General features: G+C 40.4%; 1 protein-coding gene across 5 annotated transcripts in view; it reads right to left on the bottom strand.

The window, feature by feature from the left end:
- Positions 1-12,009, bottom strand: part of ASAP2 (ArfGAP with SH3 domain, ankyrin repeat and PH domain 2) — a 91,755-nt gene that overhangs the window by 19,157 nt on the left and 60,589 nt on the right. For 3 of the 5 annotated variants that reach the window (XM_083730095.1, XM_083730098.1, XM_083730097.1), the window contains exons 12-17: positions 9,276-9,363; positions 6,014-6,062; positions 5,212-5,378; positions 4,174-4,307; positions 2,495-2,589; positions 1,519-1,575 (exon numbers count right to left, since the gene is read on the bottom strand). In XM_083730095.1, the coding sequence (XP_083586221.1) occupies positions 1,519-1,575; positions 2,495-2,589; positions 4,174-4,307; positions 5,212-5,378; positions 6,014-6,062; positions 9,276-9,363 (590 nt within the window). The remainder of the gene's footprint in view (positions 1-1,518; positions 1,576-2,494; positions 2,590-4,173; positions 4,308-5,211; positions 5,379-6,013; positions 6,063-9,275; positions 9,364-12,009) is intronic. The other 2 variants (XM_083730096.1, XM_083730099.1) reach the window with 1 other exon arrangement.

The following is a 12,009-nucleotide window of genomic DNA, read 5'->3' as shown; positions in this document are numbered from 1 at the left end:
ATTTTACATTATTTATCTTGAGGTCAGTTGCTTAAGTTTGCTGTCATGTGTGATTTAACATGGAATCTGTTACAGATTACAGAGGATAACCAGATCTTGTACGTTCCATTCAAACACCAGTTTTTTAGCTTTAGTCTGCCTTTGTCTAAAAAAACTGGAAAATGTGTAAGGTAATTTTAAGTCCCAACTTTTCTTCTTTGCTATCATCAGAGGCAGCGAGGAGTGTGTATCTATCAATTCTTCCTTTCTTGTTGCGCTTGATCTTTTCAAGCGGTTCACTAGTTTACTTTTAATATAAATGAGGAACAGTGTGGTGTAATGTTGGACTAGGACCTGGGAGGCCAGAGTACAAATCCCAACTCAGCCATGGAGTTCACTGGGTGATCTTGGGCCAAGTCACAGTCTCTCAGGCTAACCTATCTCACGAGGTTGTTCTGATACAAGCATGCCTGCCCCCTTTAACTCCTTGGGGGAAAGTTGTGAGATATTTTTTAAAAAAAATAAATTATTTGCTACTACAGTGGCAAATGGAATCCATTCAGTCGAATGGAATCCATTCCAGAAGTCCGTCTGACTTCCAAAACATTTGGAACCCAAAGCGTGGCTTCCAATTGGCTGCAGGAAGCTCCTGCAGCCAATCAGAAGCCGCGGAAGCCCCGTCGGATGTTCAGGTTCCAAAGAATGTTCACAATCCGGAACACTCACTTCCGGGTTTGCGGTGTTCAGGAGCCAAAACGTTCGACTCACAAAGAGTTCAGCATCCAAGGTATGAGTGTATGCTGAAATTTTATTCAGAATGCACCTCAGCAGACCACGGCACCTTTCCCTGCCATTTCTTAACAAGCGCAGAAACCAAGAGTTACCTCTTACGTTTATAAAAATGGCACCAAACTGGATAGAAAAAAAGATATTTGATCCAGAGAGTTCCTGTGAAACACCACTTGCAGGATGATCCCACAAAAATAAAGGGATGTGTGATTTTTTGCTGATTCCTCCTGTCTCCTGAAAAGCTGCTCCAGAGGGCTGGGGAAGTAGGGCAAATCAGGAAAAAAACCCCACCTACCTTCCCCTCTGCCCTGCTTCTTCTAAGTCCCTTCTGTGCGCTGAAGCAGCTCTTATGTTTGTGGAAGGGAAATAACTATCAACTTTATTTATTTGTTGGTACAATTCTGATCTGTTTTCAGTCCCCTGTTATTTTAGCTTTTTGAAAGTTTTACATTGTTATCCAATTCTTCTGACTGATAATTTTATAGTTTTAGCTTTCTCGTAAATGGCTTTGGATTCTTTCTTTTTTTTACAATTGTGCGGCGTATAAATTTCATGAAATAAACAAAATAGGAATTTGTGTTCCAGCAGAAAGCCATCCCTGAAGTTTATGCTCACACTGTTAATGCTGCTGAAGTTCCCTAATCAGCAACTTGCTTAATTTATTGGGTTATGCCCAAATTTCTTTCCCCTCCAATTGCTCCTTTAAATGAAGCGAAGGAATTTTATGAGAAGGCTTTGAGAGTCACTTACATCTGTGTGAGAATGTGATCTGTACACATGTGGAGGTTGACGTTTTCAATTTGATTCCTAAAAATAGCAATTTAAGCTTATTTTAGTCATTAAACAAGGGTTATATATTGTGCATGACTTCAATGATTATAGTTGTCTTTAATGACTATGGTTGCCAGATGTCCATTTACCAAAGCGTGGCATCATCATAAAACATAGCTGCTTACACACAAGGAGATCTTAGGCTACAACTTGCTGTCTGTTTTAAACCAGAATTAGTTGTTCCGAGAGAGTCATGATTTATTTATTTATTTAAAAAACAATTTTGCCTTGACACATGGATTGGTGGGATCCTTTTGCTAATTTAGGGTTGCCGTATTTCAAGAAGTAAAAATCCAGAAACAAAAAGTTGAGTTCTTTTGGGAAAATTTCAAAAATCTGGACATTTGGCCAAAATTATCCCCAGAAGCTAAGTCCGGCGTTGGAATCCCAGACAATCCAGACGTATGGCAACCATAGCCAATTAATGGGATCCTCTTTCCAATCAAAGAGTTTATGAACTCAGTATTTTCTTGTTCTCCAATACTCTTCTTTCCTGAGACTACTCTCTTTTTCCGTCCTGTCTCTGGCAAACAAGAGTTGTTAATGGAACTATTGGTAGTAAACATTCACATATATCCTCTCAGCAATCCTTAGAACAGTTCTATAAGTTCATATTCCTGCAGCCTGCTTAAATTCCATGCTGATTGTTGCCTATTTAGAAAGTGCTGACTATTGTGGGTTTTTCTGTTTCTATAAACTGGTCAACGGCTGCAATAAATTCACCCAAATTGCAAGTGTGGGGCGGGTGGGCTTGGAGGCAGACAGAGCAGTGACTTGCTTTAGGTCAACTCGCAAGTTCATAGTGAGGGCAGTATTTAAACCAGGGACTGTCCAACTCACATTCTTAATCACTACACTGTAAAATCTTTCCATACTTTCAATGTTTCATACTTACATATCACTGCTTGGGTTGGGTTTGACCATTTCATCTGCCGGCAAACAAAATTCCATAATTTCGTTAAATCCCGCATTCCCAATATTTTTGGCAAGCTATAAAGGGAAATATAAACACACCGGGCAAAGATTAACATAATCACGTCAAGCAACTGATTTCAGTAGCAACCCATTTTCTTGATTTTCCAGTGGAGAAAGAACTTAAGGTTAAAAAGTTAAATCTTAGAGAATTCGGGGGTTGTATCCAATGCTAGTTCTACTCAAGGGTAGACCCATTGAAATTAATTTCCACAACAATTTTAGGAACATTACTTTCAATAGGTCTATGTTCCGAGTAGAACGTAGTTGGATACAACACTGAATCTGTAGTTCCCTGTCCTACCCAGATGGGTCCTTTTAACACATGAAACCAACAAGCTTTATTAAACAAAGCTCATATATATATATATATATATATATATATATATATATATAACTGCAATACAGGACTTTCTTCCAAGAAATTTAAAAGAGATTCTATTGTTGGATGATCTCCAATATTAGCCATACTTAGATTTTGAGTATGACGTACGTAGCTGTATGCCACTTATAGAATTACAGTAACACTGTACACACACACAGATTCAGTTTGCCCATCGTGGTAAGCTGTTAAGTGCTGATCTGAGGTGTTTCGTTCCTCCTAACTGGTGTGCAGAGGATATAAATGACATGGTTTAGTGTTACAACCAACCAGATATCATGGTTTGTTTTCTCCAAACGGACTTATCAACTGCGGTTTTTTGGGGACACAATTGTGGTTTCGTTGGGGAAAAACAAAATCTTTGTGTCATGAGAATTATAAGGTCTAAGATATAAAATAAATTTACCAGGCAAACACATATATAAATATATAAACCACATGTCTGAAACAGTACAGGAAAAAGGTTCTGAAACTATTTTGTCTCTCCCAAATTGACCTCAAATATTTCTCTGCAAGGACAAAGGAAATGGGAAAACCTCCCCATCGTCTCTTTGCTCACAAATCTTGTCTTAAGGGCCTATCTGTGTATGAATAGGGTGAGTCTGTGACCTGGATTCAGGAACTGAGTAATTACAATCACAAAGGAATGGCCAGACTGCCCAAGTAATGCAATCAGTGATCATTATCAGGTACCATGGCAGACAGGTTTTCTGCTGTATACCGCCTCTTCTGTGATGTATGTATGATGTATTGGGGGGTGGCCTTAAGCTTACAGGGTGGCAATTTCAAAAAGTCTATATATAAGGGATTGCACACCATTGTTCTGGGTTCCTCCTCCCTCGTGCATGTGGTAATTGAGGACCCTGTTGCAAGAATAAAGATCAGGCTTACTAGCTGCTTTGCTTCTCAATATTCTCTGGTTGGCCTCTGTTATTTTCTCCTACCGATAGAAAACCTACAGAAGGACTCTATATAGGCTCTTGGGTACCCCATAAGGGAAAAGGAGCAGTTTTGTTTTCTTAATAACACTTTGATTCAGACATAACACTCTCCCACGAATCATGGCTTGTTTCTCCCTGGTGCAAACAGAGAGGAGTAAAATGGATACGGTCTGTTTATATGTGGTCAACCATTAACTGTGTGTTACCATAATGTGCAAATACTGCCACCAGCTACACACCAACTGAGCTTTCGGATGACAGAAACATTTTTTACTTTACCAGCAACTCAGATGTTCCCAGCACATCTAACGTGAGTGACTGCATTCTGGAATAGTGGACGCCAAGTTCCCGATGGATTCCTGAACACTCAATGCAAGTTAAAATGCCCAGGTTTGTTGAAAGCCATGTAGGATCTGAAAATGATAGAACAGAGGGGGGAAAGCACATAAGCCACACAGGGTAATGAAATAACAGAATCCCTTCATGGGATATAAACCCAGCAACTAGATTTTGCATCCATACAAAAGCAAAAAAATGTATAAAGCACATGATTAGCTGAAGTTGGTTTTCACTGTATGGTTTTATGTATTATTGTAAACTGATATTTTTTCTAAGAAACAGTGGTATATAAGTATTTTCATAGACAGATAAATAAACCACAACTGCTGACTTTAATGGATGGGGCAAGGTTCTGGGACAATGTGGTGGAAGTGAGTTGTGGTGGGAGAAGAAAGTGCACCTCTGAATGGCCCTCTCCTGGGATTATCTGTAGGACTCTGCTACACAGACAATTGCAAAACTGAAAATGGAAAAAGCAGCATCCATAATAGTGTGAAAGCATTAAGGCACATAAGTTGTTCTAACAGTAATCGATTATCCTTTTGGAGGAGGGTTGGTAGATAGGTTTCTGCTTTTTATGTAAAGATAAAGGTAAAGGGACCCCTGACCATTAGGTCCAGTCGTGGCCAACTTGGGGTTGCGGCGCTCATCTCGCTTTATTGGCCGAGGGAGCCGGCGTACAGCTTCCGGGTCATGTGGCCGGCATGACTAAGCCGCTTCTGGCGAACCAGAGCAGCGCACGGAAATGCTGTTTACCTTCCCACCGGAGTGGTACCTATTTATCTAGTTGCACTTTGACGTGCTTTCGAACTGGCAGGAGCAGGGACCAAGAAACGGGAGCTCACCCTGTCGTGGGGATTCGAACCGCTGACCTTCTGATCAGCAAGTTCTAGGCTCTGTGGTTTAACCCACAGCGCCACCCAAAGGGGCACAAAACTTTACATGGGAAATAGCACATCGTCACTTAAAAAAAGTCACCTTGTGCCCCACAGTCACAACACGTGTCATTCCCAGGCATCCTCTGTACATCAGAGATGATTTCCTTTGTCAGTTCTTGGACAATGTTGTTTTCTCCTGTGTTGTCATCGCCTTTGAATGCATTATTTAAAGCTTCTTCTTTACTGTTCTGTAGCACCGATATCCAGCTTGAAAAACAAAACAAATTCCATTTCTCTGTTCAACTGGTAAAAATGCACTACTGTCCTCCAGAGAAAAAAGTTTAAAGGAAGGCAGACAAGGCTTACAAGACTGAGCTTAGCTCTCGCTTACAGTCACAGGGAGGAGGGAAACGAGAGTCGAATCAAAACTTCAGCAGAGGCTAAAAGAAAAACTCCCACTGGAGTTTAAGGGCTGTGATAGGTGTGTGGTTTTTAATGCTAAGGGAAGGAATTCTGGCTAGGGTTGAAAATATCCATAATTGGAAATTTGGTGGTGCTGGTGGAAGGCATTTGTTTCCTAAACATTAAAATTCCATGGTTCCACATTTATTTGCATTACTGCCTGTAGATCCAGAGCAGCCAATATGGTACCCGTCAGATGTTGTTGGACCAGCAAAGCCAAGGGTCAGGGATGATGAGAATAGTAATCCAATGACACTGACTATCCCTGCTGGAGATGAACAGAAAGTTTAGTCTTCCTAGCCTGTCTAAATAATGGCTAGAATTAAGGATTATCTTTCTCCTCAGTAGAGAAGCAGTTGTTTTATCTACTGTAGACACCACTATCATGAGCAAGCGAAACAGCAAAAGAAACAACAAAAACCACTATTAATGCAACTTACATTTGACAGTCCTGTTCATCCTCTGCTTGGAAATGATACGTTCGGTCATCTACAGGAAGATAAAATGTTTCTAGTGTCGACTCCCAAAAACGTTTGAATAGTTCATCTCATCATAACAGTCATGACCCTTTCCGAAACTCATGTACCAGATACTGGTGGTTGTTACTGGAGTTAAATTAACTGGGCAATACATTGCCCGGGGTTAAAATCACCCATATATGCAGATGATGCAAGTAGGATTAAGCGGCAGGCTCACGTATAACTTCCCTGCTGCTATGGTTCCTTATTTGATCAGACCAAAGACCACCAACAGAAAAGTTATTGCAAATGTTTGCTCAGAACTAGTTTAGCAATGCAGGGGTTAATACAATGACACCATCAGCAACTGTTGGTTGTGTAACTATTTTCCATCCATCCTATTTCCCTAATATACCTGGAATGTGAGTGCTCTTGCCCAGATGGGGGAAGTCTTCCATTTAAAAAAAATAAATGCTCAAAATAATGACATGCATTATTGTGGGCTTCCTGAAAGCATTTTGCTGTCCACTGTTGGAAACAGGATGCTGGGATTGATGAACCTGATCTAGTAAGGACTTTATTTTTATTTTACAGCACAAGTTCCTCCTGACTCACTTCCAGCAGTTTTTTCCTCCACCTTTCAACCATGGCAATACAAGGAGCTGTGTTTTATTTTACTTTCTAGAACCCTGATAGCGCCCTTGCCTGCTTTTCACTTTGCTTTGTAACATTTGATTTTTATTTCCATGGTGTTGTTTGGAGGGGGGGGGTGGAAACACCCGCCAATTAAAAAATGTCAAGCCAAACATGATAATAAAAAATGCCTCAATTTAGTGCAACCGCAAGTCCACAGCACGTGAAATTGGAAAGAATTTTCAAACATTTCCCAAGGTTGCTCTCTCACATTAAAGGAGACCTTTGAAACAACTAAGCAGACCTCTGAAAGCTATTATAAAAGACTTGTACAGTCTTATGGCTACATCTCAGAGGATTGCATCATAGCGTACGTCACACCTGTTGGCTCAAGCTGAGTCTCTACTGGCTGGAAGTGCCTACATATTTCCACTTCTCCATAAACCTCAAGTCCATGCAGTTGCTTATGTCTCTGTGTGTGGAGTGCTGGATTAAAAACAGTGTGTTTGCTATGGACCAGCACTGAGGCCTGACTCATACACTACCAAAACAGCACAGAAACCATTGCTTTGTGTTTGTGTGTCACGCCTTTCTAGTAACAACTGAAGAGAAGCAATCACACGGACAAGCTGATAGGCATGACCAAACAGCCGTGATTCCCGTGTTGTATCCAGTTAAAACGTTTGGAATTCTACGTTGGCAGCAAAGTTGTATTTGCAAACTAATTTGTTTAGAAAGTTTGCCTTTGTAAAGAAAGAGAGATGGCTTGGATCTAAAGACCCTGCTGTAGCCACTCATGCAGGTTCTTCCCCACCCACCTGGGCTGGCAGCCCTCTGAGAAGTAGTTTGAGAAGGTCACGAGACTCTCAAGAGCAGCTTGTGGGGTGGCACAGGGGAACTAGAGAAAAAGGAAACTCCAGTAGCCACATCTGAGTGGGAGCATCTCCCCATCTCCCTCTTGGACATATGGATCCAAGCCCCAGTTATGAACTATATAATTTGGCACAGCTATCAACATGAGAAGCTTAGGACGGCGTAATTGTAAAAAAATATGTAAAGAAAAGATGCCTTAGGAAATCATTGGCCTTCCATATGTTGTTGGACCATATCAACCTCATCCAGCATGGACAGGGCTGATGGGAGTTGTAGTCCAACATCTGGAGGTCCCCACCCATTGCTTTGGGAGATACGAAGTATAGAAAGGTTCTCCAGAACAAATGCAATAAGATTGGCTGCAACATAACAATTTGGTGGTCATTGAGCAAAACAGGAAACCCCTTAGAACTAAATGAAGGACGAGGAATGTCAGAAGTACAGTGGTGCCCCGCAAGATGAACGCCTCGCAAGACGAAAAACCCGCTAGACGAAAGGGTTTTCCGTTTTGGAGGCGCTTCGTAAAACGAATTTCCCTATGGGGTTGCTTCGCAAGACGAAAAAAATCTTGCATCCCCCCGCGGGGTTTTTTCACTTTTTTTGCCCTTTTCTTAAGCCGCTAAGCCGCTTAACAGCTGTTCCGCTGATAAGCTGCTTAACAGCTGATCGCTGGAAGCCGCTTGACAGCTGTAGCGCTAATCCACTAAGCTGTCAATGGGCTTGCTTCACAAGACGAAAAAACCGCTAGACGAAGAGAATCGTGGAACGAATTCTTTTCGTCTAGCGAGGCACCACTGTATGACAGTGTTAGAAGTATGGGATTTATCGTGCACCTGATCTAGTTCAGAAAGATTCCTCAAGAGAAAGGTAGCCATTTTTATCTGAATCCCAAAATCTTAAATGGGCAGGTGTAGTATGACCTGTGGATATTAGCCATGTGGGGAGCTGCAAGGATCAGAGCATGTTCCTAACTAGAAAGTCAGATTTGGTGAACCTACAGAAAAAGGGGCAGACCGTAAACAGAAGAATGAATGGCTAAATGTTGTAGCTGGCTCAAGGAACAAGTGGCCTATACTGAAAGAACAGTGCTAATTTTGCATCTAGAAGAAAATGAAAGAAAAGAACATCTGTATCAAAGAAAGTGGAGGCAGAATGTTGGCATATTCAAGAGAGGAAGGTGTGAGGAAGAGAATGACACACACATACCCCAGTTTGCACAGTATGATCGTGACTTATATATCTTTTTATCTTTCAATAAAGAATGTAAAAAACGTATTATATGTGTAAGATGCTACAACACTCCCGGTTCTGAAAGAAGAAACCCCCATGATCAAGAAAAGTCATGGTGGTAAACATTAGTTATTTATAATTACATGACCTTTCTGATAATATTTCAACAATATATTCTATACAGGCTTCATGAATGATTTTGAGATTTGGTTCTGCAGAGAAATCAGGAAAGCATAGCTAAAATAACCTCAATAGGGCATCCAATGAGGGCTAATACAGCAACAAAAACTGAGACATATAAACGAATAGTTTATAGTGACAAACATATAAGAATGATATGTGAAATATATGAAAGGCAAAAATGTTCAAACAAAGCAAGCTCTGATAGTAACATATTCCAAATGTATCAGACTGAATTTTGGAATCTCACCATTAACTTGTTTTTCCCCCTGAAACAATGTGGAGATTTTTAGAACTAACTAATAGAAAGTACCTACAACAAACCTACGTGATATGAGGTCAAAACATTTTTTCTCTTCTGGGTTTGTTTTCACTTGGCAAGTTAACAGATTGAGCTTTGCAGGAGGCCGGTTTGCCTGATTAAAGAAGAAAACAAAACAAAAAGGAATATCCCTTAGTAAAAATGCATAAAGAATAAAGACTTTCCTGTTATCATGGATTTCAAAAGGGAGAATCCTCCTGCATACAAGACACCCAAAATATGCCCATGGAAATTACCAAAATAGGCAGATATGCAGTTCTTTTGAATAAGCCACAGGAAGGGGAAACAATTAGATCTAGGGCAAGTTCACAGCAATCTGAACTGTAAGGAACGGGGCAAATTGCTACTTCCTGTATTACAGTGGTACCTTGGTTTGCAACCGCTTTCGATTACAACCGTTTTAGATTACAACCATGTCAAACCCGGAAGTGTGTGTCCCTTTTTTTGGTTTACAACCAATTTTTTGGGGGGAGGCCCCATTGGCAAAGGCAAATCTTGGGTTACAACCTGTTTTGGTTTACAACTGGACCTCCGGAACAGATTATGGTTGTAAACCAAGGTACCACTGTACAATATTAAGATGTGTCTACACCTCAGAAAGATGTGAGCCTTGGGAAGCAGGTCAAGAATGGCTGGATAAATTTACTTTAGTTCTAAAGTTCCATTCGGAAATATAGTCGATGGGCACAACTCACACCACTGCCATTTATGCTCTATGAAATAATTGTGTGAGCGCTATAATTTACTCGTGAGCACATCCTCCTGCTGCAACACTTGGCCGATACAGGAAGCATCTACTTTGGTAACAAAGGTGCATTAGACTAAGTTAAAATGATTTGAACTCTTGTAAAGGATCCAAAGGACAAGGTAACATTTGGTTCTCCGACTTGTTATAGTAGGCACTAGAGACAAATAAACCATTAAGAGTTATTGACATAATTAACATTACATGCAAATATTTACCATAAAAACATAAGACAAAGCAGTCCCAAGAGATGCAGCGTGAAGAAAAACTGATACTGACCATTGCAGTCGGACATTACACACGAATATTAGTGGCACGTTTCATAAACAGTAAAGGCAAACAGAGATATATTTTTTTCATGTATTCAACTCTTGACAACTATGGTGCGAGTAAATATTTGCAAAAACAAGGCTATGGTGGATTCCTCTTCCTAAGGATACATCTTTTCATCATGACTGGTTTATGAGAACATTATGGGCTGGTTTACACCAAACGATTGCATTCAGATTTTACACATGGTTAAGGCATGGGAGCAAAAACATTTAGGGCTCATCAACACTGGAGTGTAAGATGGATTTGAAGCTGCTTGCGTCTCGATTTTTTGCAGCAACTGGTACTTCCCCAGGCCACAGATAATCCAGTAAAAGAAGAATATACAATATAAAAACGGTATGTTATCCAACTGCAGATGCACTGAATTGCATTGTGTGGGTAGACTTCTTTTTTAAGTGTCATACTATGTCACTGGGTGTGGTGTGTCGCCACCTCCTGTTTCCATTTTGTTTCTATCAATCTAAACCAAAGCCTGTCTGTTATCACCAGTTGTTCCTGAAGGCACATTTGCATTATTACTGTTTTTAAAACAACTCTTCTGCCTGGAATTACTCTTGCATAACCAGCTGTATTAAAAATAAAAATGACATATGCCCTTGCAGGTACAGGAGGCAGGAAAGAAAACGAGGAGGAGGAGAAGATACAGAATATATAAAAACATAGCAAAACATCAAGCATTAAAAACTTCCCAATACAGGGGCTTTAATGAAAGTGATTCCCAATCTTTCTTTGCCTGTCTTGGAGCGACACACATTTTTTTACATCTCTTTTGAGCAAATTTAATATATTAGAAAACCTGTATTTTTTAAAAAAAGCATTTTAAAGGTGCATGGCACAGCTAAACAGCTGTTTTCATGCCTACAGGGGAACCACCAGATTTCCTTGCTTAGAGCATCACACCTGTATTTTAAATTTATTTTTTTACGACTGATTTGCACAAACCTGGCATATTGGAAAACTTGTATTACAAAAATAAAAATTGGAAAGTGGGCACCTGCAGCTAAGCAAATAGCATGCATGTTCACAATGGACCTCAGGTTTCGAGAACTTACAGTGAGTGAGGAAGCACTAATTGAAGGAAGTGGGCAGCAACACAGAGAAGGAAGACATCCCATTCAAGCACCAGCTACAAGTGCAGACAGGACATCAAGCTACATTTCGGAGGCATAAAATTGAAAGCACTTGGGTGTAGATGGAGATGCACAAATGCACACACGGAAACAGCAGCCCAAGTACCCGTGAACGCTGTCGTGTGGACAGAGCCTAGTCTGCACCAGGTGTGAATATATTTACACCAACAAAACACAACAAAGTGAAAATTAGCCCCATGTCTCTTTGCGAAGCGTAAGATAATTGAATGTTTCTCTAGAGAAATAAAAGAAGAAACTAATTAAAACAGGGCAGGCGTAACCGAGAAGAAAACAAACAATTACCGTTTTATTTTCCATTTTTAACCACAACCACAACAACAACAAGGGACAATTTAAATGACTAGGAAACGCATTTGGCCAGGGTTTCCATTGCATTTAATTAGAAACTTGACCTGAAGGGTTTTGCTGAAAACAGCAGGTCAAGAGATTAGGACGGTGGAGACTAACTGCTGAATTCAGCGCTGCACCATGACATTACACTACAATGACATTATAATGTTGGCACAGCAAA

Source organism: Podarcis gaigeae (assembly GCF_964106915.1).
Source record: "Podarcis gaigeae genome assembly, chromosome: 3".
Classification (NCBI taxonomy): Eukaryota; Metazoa; Chordata; class Lepidosauria; order Squamata; family Lacertidae; genus Podarcis; species Podarcis gaigeae.
The sequence above is the reverse complement of the archived record's forward strand: the minus strand, read 5'-3'. Positions and strand labels throughout refer to the sequence as shown.